General features: G+C 36.3%; 1 protein-coding gene across 2 annotated transcripts in view; it reads right to left on the bottom strand.

Moving 5' to 3' along the window:
- The window catches only part of LOC124170792 (dedicator of cytokinesis protein 7), a 42,396-nt gene that overhangs the window by 11,669 nt on the left and 16,796 nt on the right, over nucleotides 1–13,931 (bottom strand). The window contains exons 19-30 of one of the 2 annotated variants that reach the window (XM_046549755.1): nucleotides 11,585–11,717; nucleotides 9,110–9,278; nucleotides 8,810–8,968; nucleotides 6,926–7,182; nucleotides 4,036–4,217; nucleotides 3,820–3,959; nucleotides 3,085–3,261; nucleotides 2,865–2,991; nucleotides 2,594–2,784; nucleotides 2,347–2,481; nucleotides 1,744–1,896; nucleotides 1,116–1,274 (exon numbers count right to left, since the gene is read on the bottom strand). In XM_046549755.1, the coding sequence (XP_046405711.1) occupies nucleotides 1,116–1,274; nucleotides 1,744–1,896; nucleotides 2,347–2,481; nucleotides 2,594–2,784; nucleotides 2,865–2,991; nucleotides 3,085–3,261; nucleotides 3,820–3,959; nucleotides 4,036–4,217; nucleotides 6,926–7,182; nucleotides 8,810–8,968; nucleotides 9,110–9,278; nucleotides 11,585–11,717 (1,982 nt within the window). The remainder of the gene's footprint in view (nucleotides 1–1,115; nucleotides 1,275–1,743; nucleotides 1,897–2,346; nucleotides 2,482–2,593; nucleotides 2,785–2,864; nucleotides 2,992–3,084; nucleotides 3,262–3,819; nucleotides 3,960–4,035; nucleotides 4,218–6,925; nucleotides 7,183–8,809; nucleotides 8,969–9,109; nucleotides 9,279–11,584; nucleotides 11,718–13,931) is intronic. The other variant, XM_046549756.1, reaches the window with a different exon arrangement.

Raw genomic sequence — 13,931 nt, 5'->3', positions numbered from 1 at the left:
CTTACAATATACTTTGACTGCCTATATTGCGAGTTTTCAAAGTTCGAGGTATTGTAGCTAATTTTTTAGATCAGCAAGATGAACCCGTCACCAGTGGAGTACAAATTACGCTGCGCGACCTGCCGTGTACCTTTATATCTGTATCACCTGTAAATGTACTAATTTCAACAAATAAAGATTAACTTTAACAAAAATCGTTTGTTATCATATATGCACATATCATGGGCAAAGTACGCATTTTGCCCGGTCGTGTAAAAAAACAGTCGCGCCATAATTCTTTAACCAAACTACTTTCAGTTTATAAATTACGTAGGTCTACGCGGAAGATGCTATATTTTGACTCAACACACTTTCTGATGTGACTAAGGTACCTATTAAGTAAATTATTATAATATAAATATCAATTTGATCTTACAATACCTTCAAATGATCTTCAAAACAGAATATCATCGATAGGTAAGAGTCAGGAGCAGCCTTGAACCATTTATTCCGTATAGCTTGTGCTTAAGGCACGGGAATGAATGTGTTCTCCAGGCTTTTGTTTCGACGTCGAGATGAAATTTGGAACAAAAATCATTTATAATTCTATTTTGAATTCATGTTTTCGGTACTAGACGACATTTTTAGGAAGCAAACTCCACCGATTCCCGGAAACTCTCGCCGCGCTAAAGAAGGCGACGGAATACAGCGATACTCCACTGGTGACTACTGCCTTGTGACGTCACATCTCAATCAAGATGGAGGCACTGTGTTTCAGCGCAACATGAAAATTTCTGACTTTCAAAACGTTTTAAAGTGCATACCCCAGATGCAGAAAATAAAAGTGACTATACTAATGTTTCTTTTTTAGGCTAAACTTTCAAATTCAGCAATAAAAAAAAATTAGTGCACTTCCCTATACATGCACATCTTTTGGCATAAAAAATTTCATCAATTACTTTGCATTTAAAATATCTCATACACATACACTAGAAAGGAAATTTCCACTGAAGCAATAAAGAACTTAAAAAAAATATTTCAATGGAAATGACAAGACTTTTAATGATGATCAAGTAAATGATCAATCTCCCACCTCTAACCAGATGAAAAATGAAATAAACAAGAGCCTAAAGTACCTGCTCAGGGAAAGTAGTATCTTGTAATTCAGAATCTTCCTCAGCATACACTAATATAGTCTTCAGAGATCTTCGCAGTGATTCCTCACTAAAAGTTTGACTAGTGCCGACTAAAGATGACAGCGACATAGTTACTTGCATTTTTACCCTAGCAAAATTCTGTAAAAAAATTAGAAAAATTAAATTAAATAGTGATTGCACATGAGTATTTTACAGGTACTAAATCTTTCAAAAAAGTGTAGGTCTCTAAAATCAACGAGTAGTCTCTCAAGATTAATTCAAATTTTTCTCCTGTTCAATCCTCTTTTGAACATTTGAGACATGAAGGTTTAAACATATGTACTTACAGATAAAACAGTAGAGTAGATCATTTTAAAAAGCTTTTCAAGGGCCTTATAAAATTCTTACAAATGAAAACTTACTAAGAGGAGAGCTAAAGAAAAAGCAATTAAAAATGAAAAGAGAGGAGGGGAAAAATGAAATTATACATACATATTTAATGGGAAAACATCTCAAAAGGTTACTCCCGTAAATACATATCTAAAACATGCAATATAGTAGCTGTTTACTGTTAACATGTTCCAAAAAAGATATACATTACACAACAGAAGTTTTTATGGGTACTCACATTTCCAATTTCAAAGTTTTGCCGCATTAAAAGATATAAAGATGCTGAAGCCTGTGACCTTACACTTCCAATATTGGAACTACAATGCTTAAGAAGCCTTAGACATAGATCAGCACAGTGCTCTGTCTCCTCATCAAACAGCAAGTTTGGATACTAAAACAGACAAGTAATTATAAGATAATAGAATTTATTATACTCTAAGCATTTATTATCTGAAATCTTAGCATATTTATTATACTCTTAGCATATATTATCTAAAATATGTTAAGAGAGATTTAGATATTTTAAAATAAGGAGCTTATTGGCCATAATAAAGAGAAAATTTTTCTTGAACTGTTGGAATGCTAACAAAAAATAATCCATCCCAAAATATAGCACCACTATCGACTAATCACCTACATATTTTAATTCAAGGGACAGCCTTGACATAAGCTACTTATTATTAAATACCTAAGTCTTCACCACTAATACATATACATACAATACTAAATATATGACTAGAAGCCAATTCATGAGTAGTGCTAGAAAAAATTTTGAAGTCCTTATACTTATTAAAAGTAAAGCATCACCTGAATCGAAGTGGAATTGAAAGAAAAAAATTACCTTATACACAATAGACCTTTGTGTAGCAAACATGTACTGTAAAATGCAAGTGCTCTGATTCCTTGCCAATGCATGAAGTAATACTTTGAGCACACTGCCCAATAGACCTTGAAGGTTATCAGACTGAGATGCAACCTGTGGAAATCAATATTTGAAGTTAAAGAACGACATCTGAAATATTGTCTACAAAGGCAAAGATGGTGTAGTCTCATTAAAATATGAATAAAATGAGGAAGATTGTTATCACCTGCACAATACATTCAAGGGTATCCAGAATAATTAAGCTGACTTCAGTCGCTAGGTTCCCTTCAATGTGTGCATCCGTCTCTACCTCAGCCCGTGGACGCTCTGCAATGTCAGAACTTGGCCTCCACGCCATTTGGTCCTTGCGCCAGCGCAGTCGATCACCTGGCCAGCCCGGAGAAGGAGGATTGCGTTCTGAAAACAAGGCTTTATAGTACTGCTAATGGTATCAAGGCTAAACTAAAAATAAAAAAATAACCAAAAATGAAGAGAACCTTTGCGGCGCATGATCATCTCACTCCGTGCCGACCCTTGACCCAAAATCACATCTTCTAACCGAGACTTAATGTCAGACGTCTTTCGGAAATTTTGTTGGGCACATCGCTGGATGGCTTTCTTACCCTTTAATGATAGCAATGAATACAGCAAGAATAATTAGGAATTTCAAATGCCCCAAATATGCTAGAATACAAAAAAGTGCTCATAAATATTTACCTTGTACTCAAAGCATGATATGCATATGTTGAGGACTTCCAGTAGTTGGTGAATCCTAGACAATGGAAGTTCACTCCACCATAGTTTCAAAACATTTTTATCAACATTTTTAACGACCCACAGGAAGCAAATCAAAAGGTTTCGAGTCGTTTCACTACTGAGGGCAAACTTTCTTGACTGGAAATAAAATGATAAATTAATTTTTACATTTCCACAATTTCATTGAAAAATACAAATTTTGAATAAAATTCATCGCGAAAATTTCTTCTACAGCCTTTGAAATTCAAATGATTGGCATCATATCTGATATGTTTAATTTGATTTGCCAGAGAACCAGAGGATTTTAATACAGAAGGTAAAAAATTAAGAAATAGGCCAATATATTTATAGTGTATTTGTCTAAATATAGTCCCCCCTTTTTTCCAAAAATGCCAATGGTAAAAGTAAAGAGGGGACTATGTTCAGACGCATTTTTATAATTTTTCCTGAAACTGAAGCCTAAAAAATTAGGGAGGGCGACTATATTCAGAGGGGGACTATATTTGGAGAAATATGGTATAGTTTTCAATAGATGACCGAGTCATTTGATCATCAAATTTTGTTATTCCAATTAAAAGATGCCAAATGTGAGGATCACCAAACCCTTCCACAAAAGCAAAGCTAATTAACACTTAAATGCCACCAGAAATTATTTTTCTCAGTATTTCTGTGAATTCTAAGCTGATCACTACCTACCTGTTTGAATGGATCATAAGACTCTGCTCCACTTGTTTTTGTACCAAACATTGATGTTCCCGCTATTGCCATGGCAACAGATTGATTTATACCATTTTGTTGGTCCAAATCATCTTGCCCTTGGGAAAGTAACATTCGACCTAGGTAAAAAATGGTGATTAGATCACAGAAAAAAATCATGTCAATATAGGAAGAAAGGAAGGCATACAAACTTACCTTTACTGTCTGTATGGAAGCAATAGAGTTGGGCCAGAGAATCCATTACAATTCCTATTAATGGCAAGTACAATGCTGCTACTCTTGCTTTGCACTGAGATTCGGAATAACGAAGATCACAATCATGAGATGTCATTAGGTTGCGAATAATATTTACAGCCTTATTGTGCAAACATGGATTTCTGCAGGTATAAAAAAACAATACCATATATTTCAATTGAACAGTAATTGGGGAGAATAAAAAGTTACTTTTCATTTTCTTGACATGCTCGACCACAAGTATTTGACATATTTCCTATCCCATGCAAAAAGGCACTTAAGGCCTTCACTTTAAACAAAGTCAAGCAATGGATGTTTGTTGAATGGATATAGTGGATGTATTTTGCTATCACATTTAAATGCATATTTTAAAATTTAAGCCAAATCTCACTCAGTACTAATGAATTCTAAATGTGGCAAAGATGATAAGAAAAAAACGGAGATAAGAGAACATTTGTCATGACTAAGGCATTTTGCTTCATAAGATAGAAGATATTTCATTTGATGCACAGGTATCTACAAAGAAATGACTTTGATATTTACTGTACACAAATTATGAGGCATTTTTGTAAAAGGACATAGAATTTTCAAACAATTTATTTTCTTAACTTAATTTCAAACAGTTGACAGAAAACACTATTCTTCAAATGAAAATGTACAACCTTGGTATCTTTTCACAGGAAAAATTTATTGGTACGACGCGTTTCGACGCTGAGGCGTCATTATCAAGTACACTCTTGTAATATCTACAATCCAATATATAGCCAATTCTGGCAGGGGTGGAGGGAGAGGGTTATACAGGGGGGGAAAATTGGGAAGGAGTGGGAGGCTTGGTGAGGGAATGGTTGGGAAGCGTGATTAAGCCCACGCTAGGAGAGGCAGGTAGGGTTCCTGGGCCGGGGGAAAGGGTTGGTTTGGAAAGGGGTAAATTTTTGAGGTTAAGTGCAGTTGTAATGAGAGGTGAATTTCTTAGGAAAACGATGTCATTAAGGACATGTCCCAAACCCAAATTTCTTTTTATCTCCAACTCCTCCAGGACGTCCATCTTCCTCCCCTTCTTGACTCTGTGTAAAACGTCCGGTTCGAAGTCACTATGATGTCCCTCTTCCCACAGGTGTTTTGCAAAGTGGGATTGCTGTAGATTCCCCGTGCGTAAACACCTTTTGTGTTCTTCTGTTCTGGTCCGGAACGCCCTACCCGTCTGCCCCACGTACACTGCGTCACAATCATTACACTTTAGTTTGTATATCCCGTTGCATTCCCATTTTTTCACTTTATCTTTTGTCCTGTTGAGGAGATTTCTTAAGTTAGCGTGGTTGTAAAACGCTGGTCTAAATTCCTTGGGGAAGACACTGGATAGTTTTTCAGTCAGCCACCCGTAATACGGTAGTTTACACCATTTAAACTCACTGTTTTCTTCTTTGTTATGGTATAACATGTTGTTGGTTCTTATATATTGTTTTTTCTTGAGCATTTTTTCCACCAAATCGTCTGAATAGCCATTCCTTTTTGCTAAGAATTTAATAGTATTCAGTTCTTTTTCGAAATTGTTTATAGAAAGGGGGATGTCCAGTAGCCGGTTAATTAGGTAGTGGAAAGTGGATAGTTTTTGTGAGAAGTGGTGACGGGAGGTGGCTGGTATGACATGATCTGTAGCGGAATTTTTCCGGAAAATGGCGAAATCAAATTTCTCACTCGTCTTTGATATAGTTAAGTCAAGAAAATTTAGTTTCCCTTCGTTTTCAATCTCATACGTGAATTTAATATTGTTGGATTGGGAGTTTAGCGAGTTTAAAAAGATGTCCAGCTGTCGAATTGAGCCCGTCCATACTGCAAAAATGTCATCCACGTACCTGTACCAGCAGTGAATATTTTTTGTATTTATTGCGTCACTGGTAAATAGTTCTTGACTGAAAAACTATCCAGTGTCTTCCCCAAGGAATTTAGACCAGCGTTTTACAACCACGCTAACTTAAGAAATCTCCTCAACAGGACAAAAGATAAAGTGAAAAAATGGGAATGCAACGGGATATACAAACTAAAGTGTAATGATTGTGACGCAGTGTACGTGGGGCAGACGGGTAGGGCGTTCCGGACCAGAACAGAAGAACACAAAAGGTGTTTACGCACGGGGAATCTACAGCAATCCCACTTTGCAAAACACCTGTGGGAAGAGGGACATCATAGTGACTTCGAACCGGACGTTTTACACAGAGTCAAGAAGGGGAGGAAGATGGACGTCCTGGAGGAGTTGGAGATAAAAAGAAATTTGGGTTTGGGACATGTCCTTAATGACATCGTTTTCCTAAGAAATTCACCTCTCATTACAACTGCACTTAACCTCAAAAATTTACCCCTTTCCAAACCAACCCTTTCCCCCGGCCCAGGAACCCTACCTGCCTCTCCTAGCGTGGGCTTAATCACGCTTCCCAACCATTCCCTCACCAAGCCTCCCACTCCTTCCCAATTTTCCCCCCCTGTATAACCCTCTCCCTCCACCCCTGCCAGAATTGGCTATATATTGGATTGTAGATATTACAAGAGTGTACTTGATAATGACGCCTCAGCGTCGAAACGCGTCGTACCAATAAATTTTTCCTGTGAAAAGATACCAAGGTTGTACATTTTCATTTCAACATGGATTTTCACAAAGTTAAAGCCGAATCAATTGAATTCACTATTCTTCAACTTAACATCTTTATTCTTGCCATCATGTTCATTAAAACACCACTTATACAGAGTAAACTATTAGCCATACATGTTCTCTATTCCTCTGGGAAAGTCTCTAGATTGATGGCATACATGCTGACTTTGAAAAAGCATGTTATGGCTTATTGAACAATATACTTACTGGAGATCTAACACTGAAGCTAAGTCACCGAGCACCAATCCAACCAGAAAATGCTGTTGACGAAATTCAGGCGTTAACTCAGCGAAACTGGTCTTATCCCCTCCGACTAGAGTTGATATGAATGATGACTGGCTGGTTGATGATGCAATCGATGGGTTAGGTGAGGCTGGGGCTGAACTTGGAGTAAATGGGGTCCCAAAAGGTAAATTTAGAGCTACATAGTGCTCATGACTGCAAATTATCCTCAGGAAATCTAACTGCAAAGCACAAAACAAAATATATTAAATTTATTCTGATGGACTTTCTAGGTTTTCTATAGGAGTGAATACCTTAACGCATTAATAATTCTTTTAATTCCACTTATATCATAAATTTCTCATAGAATGAATAGAAATAATCACAGACATGTGTAGAAAAACAGGATAAAATAGAGCATAAAATTATCTCCTCAGGTTAACACATTCTGAGCAAAGCACGTCAATTGATGTGCTCTGAAGGTCGGTCCGGGAGCCCACTTCTCTGCCTCTGAACGTAACTAACATCCACTTTCAAGTCTTCCGATTGCGAGTTTGGCATTCAGCGGGCTTCCCCCTTTCATGCGTTACATGCCGTTGGTAAATTGCAGTATCTGAACAGAAGTTATAGTCTCGAAACCTCCCTCTATTTTTCATCCATATTTGGCACTCCGCATAAGTGTATGTCATTACTTTTTATGAGTACATTATGAATGAGATACTAATAATATAGTAGTTTATAGGTACTATTTTATGTTTTTCACTGTTTTCATTTTTTTTCATGCCAAATTACGTCAAATACACATTTTTTCAACCATAAATTTGCATTGCATATTAAATATTTGTAGTACATTTCTAATTATTGCTAATTTTATTTGTAAAATTCAAAGAACAATAAAGAGGGATATGTCTCCATTTTTAAAGCCCCATAAGTATTAATTTTATATTGCTGCCTATGTTAACATATTAGGATATTTTATTTTTCTACAAAAAATTCTTTCAAGGAAAGAGAAAATTCTCTGTAGTACCTGGCAAGTGTGGCAGTAAATTTTCATTCACACTTAGTGTTAGTAAACACTAAGTTAGTTTGCTTACCATTCAAATTTGTTGTACTTGATAATGACCTCTATGGTTCGAAACATGTCGTATGGACGAAATAAATCAGTGGAAATCAACGAAGTCTCCTTTTCATTTTTGAGTATTAACTTCCACATAGTTGATCCTAATACAATTGAACGTCTTTTCTTTTACTTATGATAATCCCCGACACCAATGACAAAAAGCTAGCGCCGAAGCAACACAAATAGCTTTACTGCAAACTTTGTGAACATTTGTACTTATCCATCAATCTGTTCAACACGCTCATTTTTTTAAGCCTGGCAATATTGAAATACGGAGCGCGTCAATGGACGAGGTACCAATTTTTGAAAAAAAATTATCAAAACTTTTACTGGAATCATGTACAAATATGCATAAGAAACTGTACTAAACACAATTTAAGTAAAAAAGAAAGTTTTTTAATCAGCCGATTCTGGCGACATTCATGTAAATTGGGCCCGCATTGAATGTGTTAAAGGCCATCCATGAATGCCAAAAAGTATTTCCTTTCAGCTCAGAGGGAGTTAAACAGGCCACCACACACTCAGAAGTTTTTTGAAGGTGTTCTAACGCTTCGCCTTGAATTTACACCCAGGACCCTTCCAGTAAGTAGCCAAATGCTCCATATACTAGACTACCATGCTACTATCTGATTGCAGCATAAAAATGACACAAAATGTATTTGGTCATAAAGAATCTTGAAGCGAATGATAAATAGAGGTTCAATACTGAATTATATTAAATTACTGGGGAAATATAACTTAAGTCTTACCTTCAGACCTATCAGACTCCCAGCATCGGGCAGTGAGGAAATTTTGGCTGATATTTGCTTATAGTAAGACTTGATAAGGTTGAATATATAGCCTCTGTCCATTATTGATAGCAAATCAAAGAGGAAAAATGCAAGGCTGGAATTCAAACTTTGGGTAAGCTGTAAAAATAAATACATAAATATTCAGAGACATTAGCAAAGGAAATTACCATAGTTCGGAAACAAACTTAGAAAGTAATTTCAGTATATTTTTCTTAAAGTTGATGCTCAATAGAAATGAATTTGACAAGACCACACTACCTTTGGGTCTTTGCTATAATGTGAGATGATGTCATTAGTGACAGTGGCCACAAGTGTAGCAATATCATCAGCAAACTGCTCCAAAAACCTCATTTTTCTAGGAGCATCAAGGGACTGGGTTGCTGCTAAATGTTCTACCATGCTCTTCACAATTATTTCAAAGAAAAACCTAAAAAAGAATCCAAAATATTATCATATGATCAACGAAATCCAAGGAAGTTGTGCAGTGATTAAAGGATTTCACTGAGTACGCAAGGAGACATATCAGAGCACTCACAAGAGACATATCAGAGAATCGATGCATGCACCTTTTTAGATGAATTCCAATTTTGAACTTTAAAAGTGCTTGATTTTGTAGTAAATTGCAACAACTACCCAAGCAAAAATTCAAGCAATTAATCTCCCATAGTTACTGCATTTTTGGATGGCTGGTTATATATGATTTTATGGCCGTAAATCCTGATTTTATTAGTCTTTTTGAGCCCAACTTACTGAAATCAGCTGTTGTCATGAACAATTTGGGCTATTTACAGGGAGTTTATCTTACCTGCATATGAGTATTATTTTCCCTTCATTTCTTCCCCTCATATCCTATAAGATAACAATTCAAGGTGTGCATAGAAATAAAACCCCTCAAGCTTTATCAAAGCCATTTTGTTATCGAGCCACCATCAATCATTAACACATTTTGGTGATGTAGAAGATATGAATTTTTTCTAGTTTCCAAAGTTTATGATGTTAATACAGTAAAACCTACATACAACGAATATGTTGGCACCAGAAAAATCATGACTTCGCTGTAGGGGGTTTCAGTGTGCGGAGTTGATATACGCGGGTTGCATCTTTGAAGGGAAACCCAAGTGTTCTGTGTTCTTCATGATGCAAGTCTAGCATAATTCTCAATCTTGCTTTATTTACCTTAAAAATCTTTCCTATAGCGATGCTAAACAATTTTTATCATTAACTATCAAATACCATGGCTATCACCGGGTCATTATAAATCTCTATATTCCTAATTGAAATATGTAATAGTGGAATGGATTAATATCTTGTGAAAGAAATATATTGCGAAAAATGGATTCAACAGGAATTGGCAAGTTGTAAAAGAAAGACATCAATTTCATCTGGAAAGGAGGAGTATAAGGGATACGTGTAATGTGTTTGTATACGATGATAATATTTTCATTAATTATTTCTGCACGTCAAAAGAAGTTATTAATTGCCTTTTAAGTGGAGATAGTGGATGGACTTATCGTTTGCTTATAGTTAAGAAGTTATGAATACATTTTAAATGGAAGCTCCGCTGAAGTAAACGGAGGAACGGCCGGCTTTTATAATTGCTCTCTGTGCTACATTTGCTAACAGATTTCTTACTTGTTTGTTTCAACAAGCTGTAGGTAACTTGAAATATCCGCTCTGAAATGTTTCATATTTAAGGTTCTCGTTGCATTATGGTTCACGAAGGAGGATATCAAAGAAACGTTGGGTAATAGACATTTTTTGGCAGTAATGCATCTTCAGTAAGTTGATGCGCAGCAAAGGATTTTGACAAATACATTAACAAAGAATAAGAGTTGAGACAAACAATACTATTAATATGCACAAAATGAGAGTAATTTTGTGTGTACTTAGTGCAAGTTCATGTTTTATCAAGAGAGTGTTAAGGTTATTTGATTAGGCTTAGCAGCGTTGTGATGTTTCCCCGAGGAACAAATTTGCGCTATATCAAAATTGTGCAAATTGAAATTGTGCTAAGCAAGGCATGGGTGTATTAATTGGCACAGAACTCCTGCTGGCTGTGGAGTGATTACATACTCAACTCTTTACCATAACAATAAAATTTTGATACAGTGAGTAACTTTTCCATTGCCAACAGCCTTTGGCATATAAAGCCAATACACTAATAAAATCCTTGTTTCTAGAAAAAAAAACAGCGGAGACCTTAAAATTAAGAAAGAATACTTTTCAGTAAATACACTGGGAAGGGTTAAGTATATAAACTATTTTAAGACTGTGAGTCAAAAGCTGATGACACATAATATACTACAGGGAGTCACAGACATCCAAATAACTAATTTATAAGTTGATTGGAAAGCAAAAAGGAAACAAATTGGGAAATCCTATCATCAAAACATACTATCTTAGTGGATGATTTACAAATAAAGTAAGGCTTATTGGGAAAAAACTATGTACACAGAAGAGTAGAAGAAGAAAGAGCCTTACGGAAAACTATTGAGAAAATAAGAATGCAGTCAACCTATCTCACGATTGAACAACCAAAGATGGTGATTACTTTCAATTATCCAATCCATCAAGTACATGCTATCTAATTGTTCATTGGGAGGAGCCAGCAACTTTGAACTAATCTACGCTTAAAACAGTCAGAATGAAAAAAGTTTTATTTCACAAAATTAATATCAATAAAATGTGAGATAACAAACATAACAACTTCAAGCAACAGCATTCCTTACTTACCATGCATTACTCAAAGCCAGTTCTCTTACAGACCCACTGGATACTACCCACTGAAGGGCTAGTTCTTCATGAAAAATTCGACGAGGCTGTGCTTTGGATATCATGGACATAAAATTTTCATGATTCGCAGCACCTACACAAAAAGGAAAGAGCTATGAGAGCAAATTAATAAATACATAACCTCTGCAAAGTGTACCCAATGCAACAGACAAATATGTACTTGGAATTATATATATATAATATATTTATTCAATAACACCATTTAGTTTAGCATCTGTATGATTTGCTGACACATTCAACTTGAACTATTTTAATAGTCAATGCCAAATGCCAAGAAGACAAATTTCTGTTGCTATCAGTTATGGACACAAATGGATGAACTACACCATCCTGGCAATGCATGATCAATTTGCGCTTATATCTTATGGGTTGAATGTGTAAAGCAATGCTTCATAGCATTGAAAAATAAAAACTAATGCAAAACATGCTTATTACTTTTAGACAGTAATTTTGTGACCAACATACCTGCATATTAACAGAATACAGCAGATTAAGGCAAATAATGATGGAAAGAAGAAGACTATTTCTGGTTGAACAGAGGGACAATATTACGTAGGTGTAGCTGCAAGCCTCACAAAAATGGTAATAGAAAGAAGCAAAATATTTTCAAGGTGGTTCTGGTGGTTTAATACGATTTGGGATTGCATTTTGTTGAATGGAATAGAATAGACCAATGTTCACACTGAAAGGATGAAAGGCAAAGAGTGAGACCAGCATTTCTTAATTTCCAAACAAAGCACAGCGCATACGAGGGAGAACCCAAAATTAACAGGAATTACATATTAACTTTTTCATTAATCAATATTTTCCCACCAAATTTTTATCACCTTCAAAGCAATCCCCATTAACTGCAACTCATTTATGTAATTGTTTCTTCCACTGTTCAAAACAATTTTTAAATTCACTTAAATCAATTTTCTTAAGGCCTTCCAGCGATTTTTGCTTCACCTCTTCTACATCTCCAAAACGTTTTCTTTTAATGTCCCTTTTCAGTCTAGGAAATAAAAAGAAGTCACAGGAGGCAAGGTCCGGTGAACAGGGGGGGTGAACAATTGGCATCAGGCCGTTTTTTTGTCAAAAACTGCTTCACAGATGGCACGGCATGGGTGGGTGCATTGTCATGGTGAAAGAACGAATCACCTGTGCACCAAAGATCCACCCTTTTCTTCCGAATATTTTCCCTTAACCTCCGCAAAACCTACAAGTAGAACTGCTGGTTTAAGGTCTGGCTGGGAAGAACAAATCCTGCGTGCACAGCACTTCTGCAGTCAAAGAAGCAAATGAGCATTGTCTTGATGTTCAACTTCATTGGGCGTGCTTTTTTTGAGCGGAGGGAGTCGGCTGTCTTCCATTGACTTGATTGCTGCTTGGTTTCTGGGTCGTATCCGTAGCACCATGATTCATCACCAATAATCACTTCATTAATTAACTTTTGGTTCTCTTTCAGCTGATTTTGCAGCTCCAGACAGGCCTGAAGTCAACGCTCCTTTTGGTCATCAGTGAGAAGGCGAAGGACAAGTTTGTCTGCATCCCTTCTCATTTGTAATTCGTCAAATAAAATCCTATGAATGGAACTCCATGATACTCCAGATAGCTCACAAAGTTCATCAATGGTTCAGCGACGGTCTTCATGAACGAACGAGTTGATTTTTGCAACATTGTAGTCCGCTATTGACGTTGACGGGTGCCCTGAACGAGGATGGTCATCAATCGACATCTCTCCATTCTTGAAACTCGAAAACAAGAGGTAGACACGTGTTTTACTTAGGCCACTATCCCCATAAGCAGTTTCCAGCATCACTAGAGTTTCTACGAGACTTTTCTATAACAAAAAACAAAACTTCACAGCAGTGCATTGGTCCCGGCAGTCACCCATAACACGTTTTCGCTAAAACGGAAAAAGTTGGTTAACTGAAAAAAAAAATCCCACAGACAAATGGATGCACTCAACGCACACTGACTCAAGAAATGTCAAGGCTTAGAACCCTTTACAGGAAAAACTGATCCCTCACTCCGCTGCCCCCCACAGCACTATTCCCGTTAGTTTTGGGTCCCCCCTCGTATAACAGGGCTTATACTGGAGTATTGGCATTGATAATTTCTGATAAATTTAAAAACAGAAATTCATATTTTTTAATGCCTTAAATAAAGAATTGACAGAATTAGAATTGACTATTGCTAAATTAAAACATAAAAATCCATTCCAAAAGATGATTAGCATATCCATAGTGGGCCATGCCAATTGAGGTAGTTTGGGTCTTCTTTGAGTTTTCACTTTCTTCATTAT

This window comes from Ischnura elegans, chromosome X (assembly GCF_921293095.1).
Source record: "Ischnura elegans chromosome X, ioIscEleg1.1, whole genome shotgun sequence".
NCBI classification, from domain to species: domain Eukaryota; kingdom Metazoa; phylum Arthropoda; class Insecta; order Odonata; family Coenagrionidae; genus Ischnura; species Ischnura elegans.
This window is presented reverse-complemented; position numbering and strand designations above follow the sequence as displayed.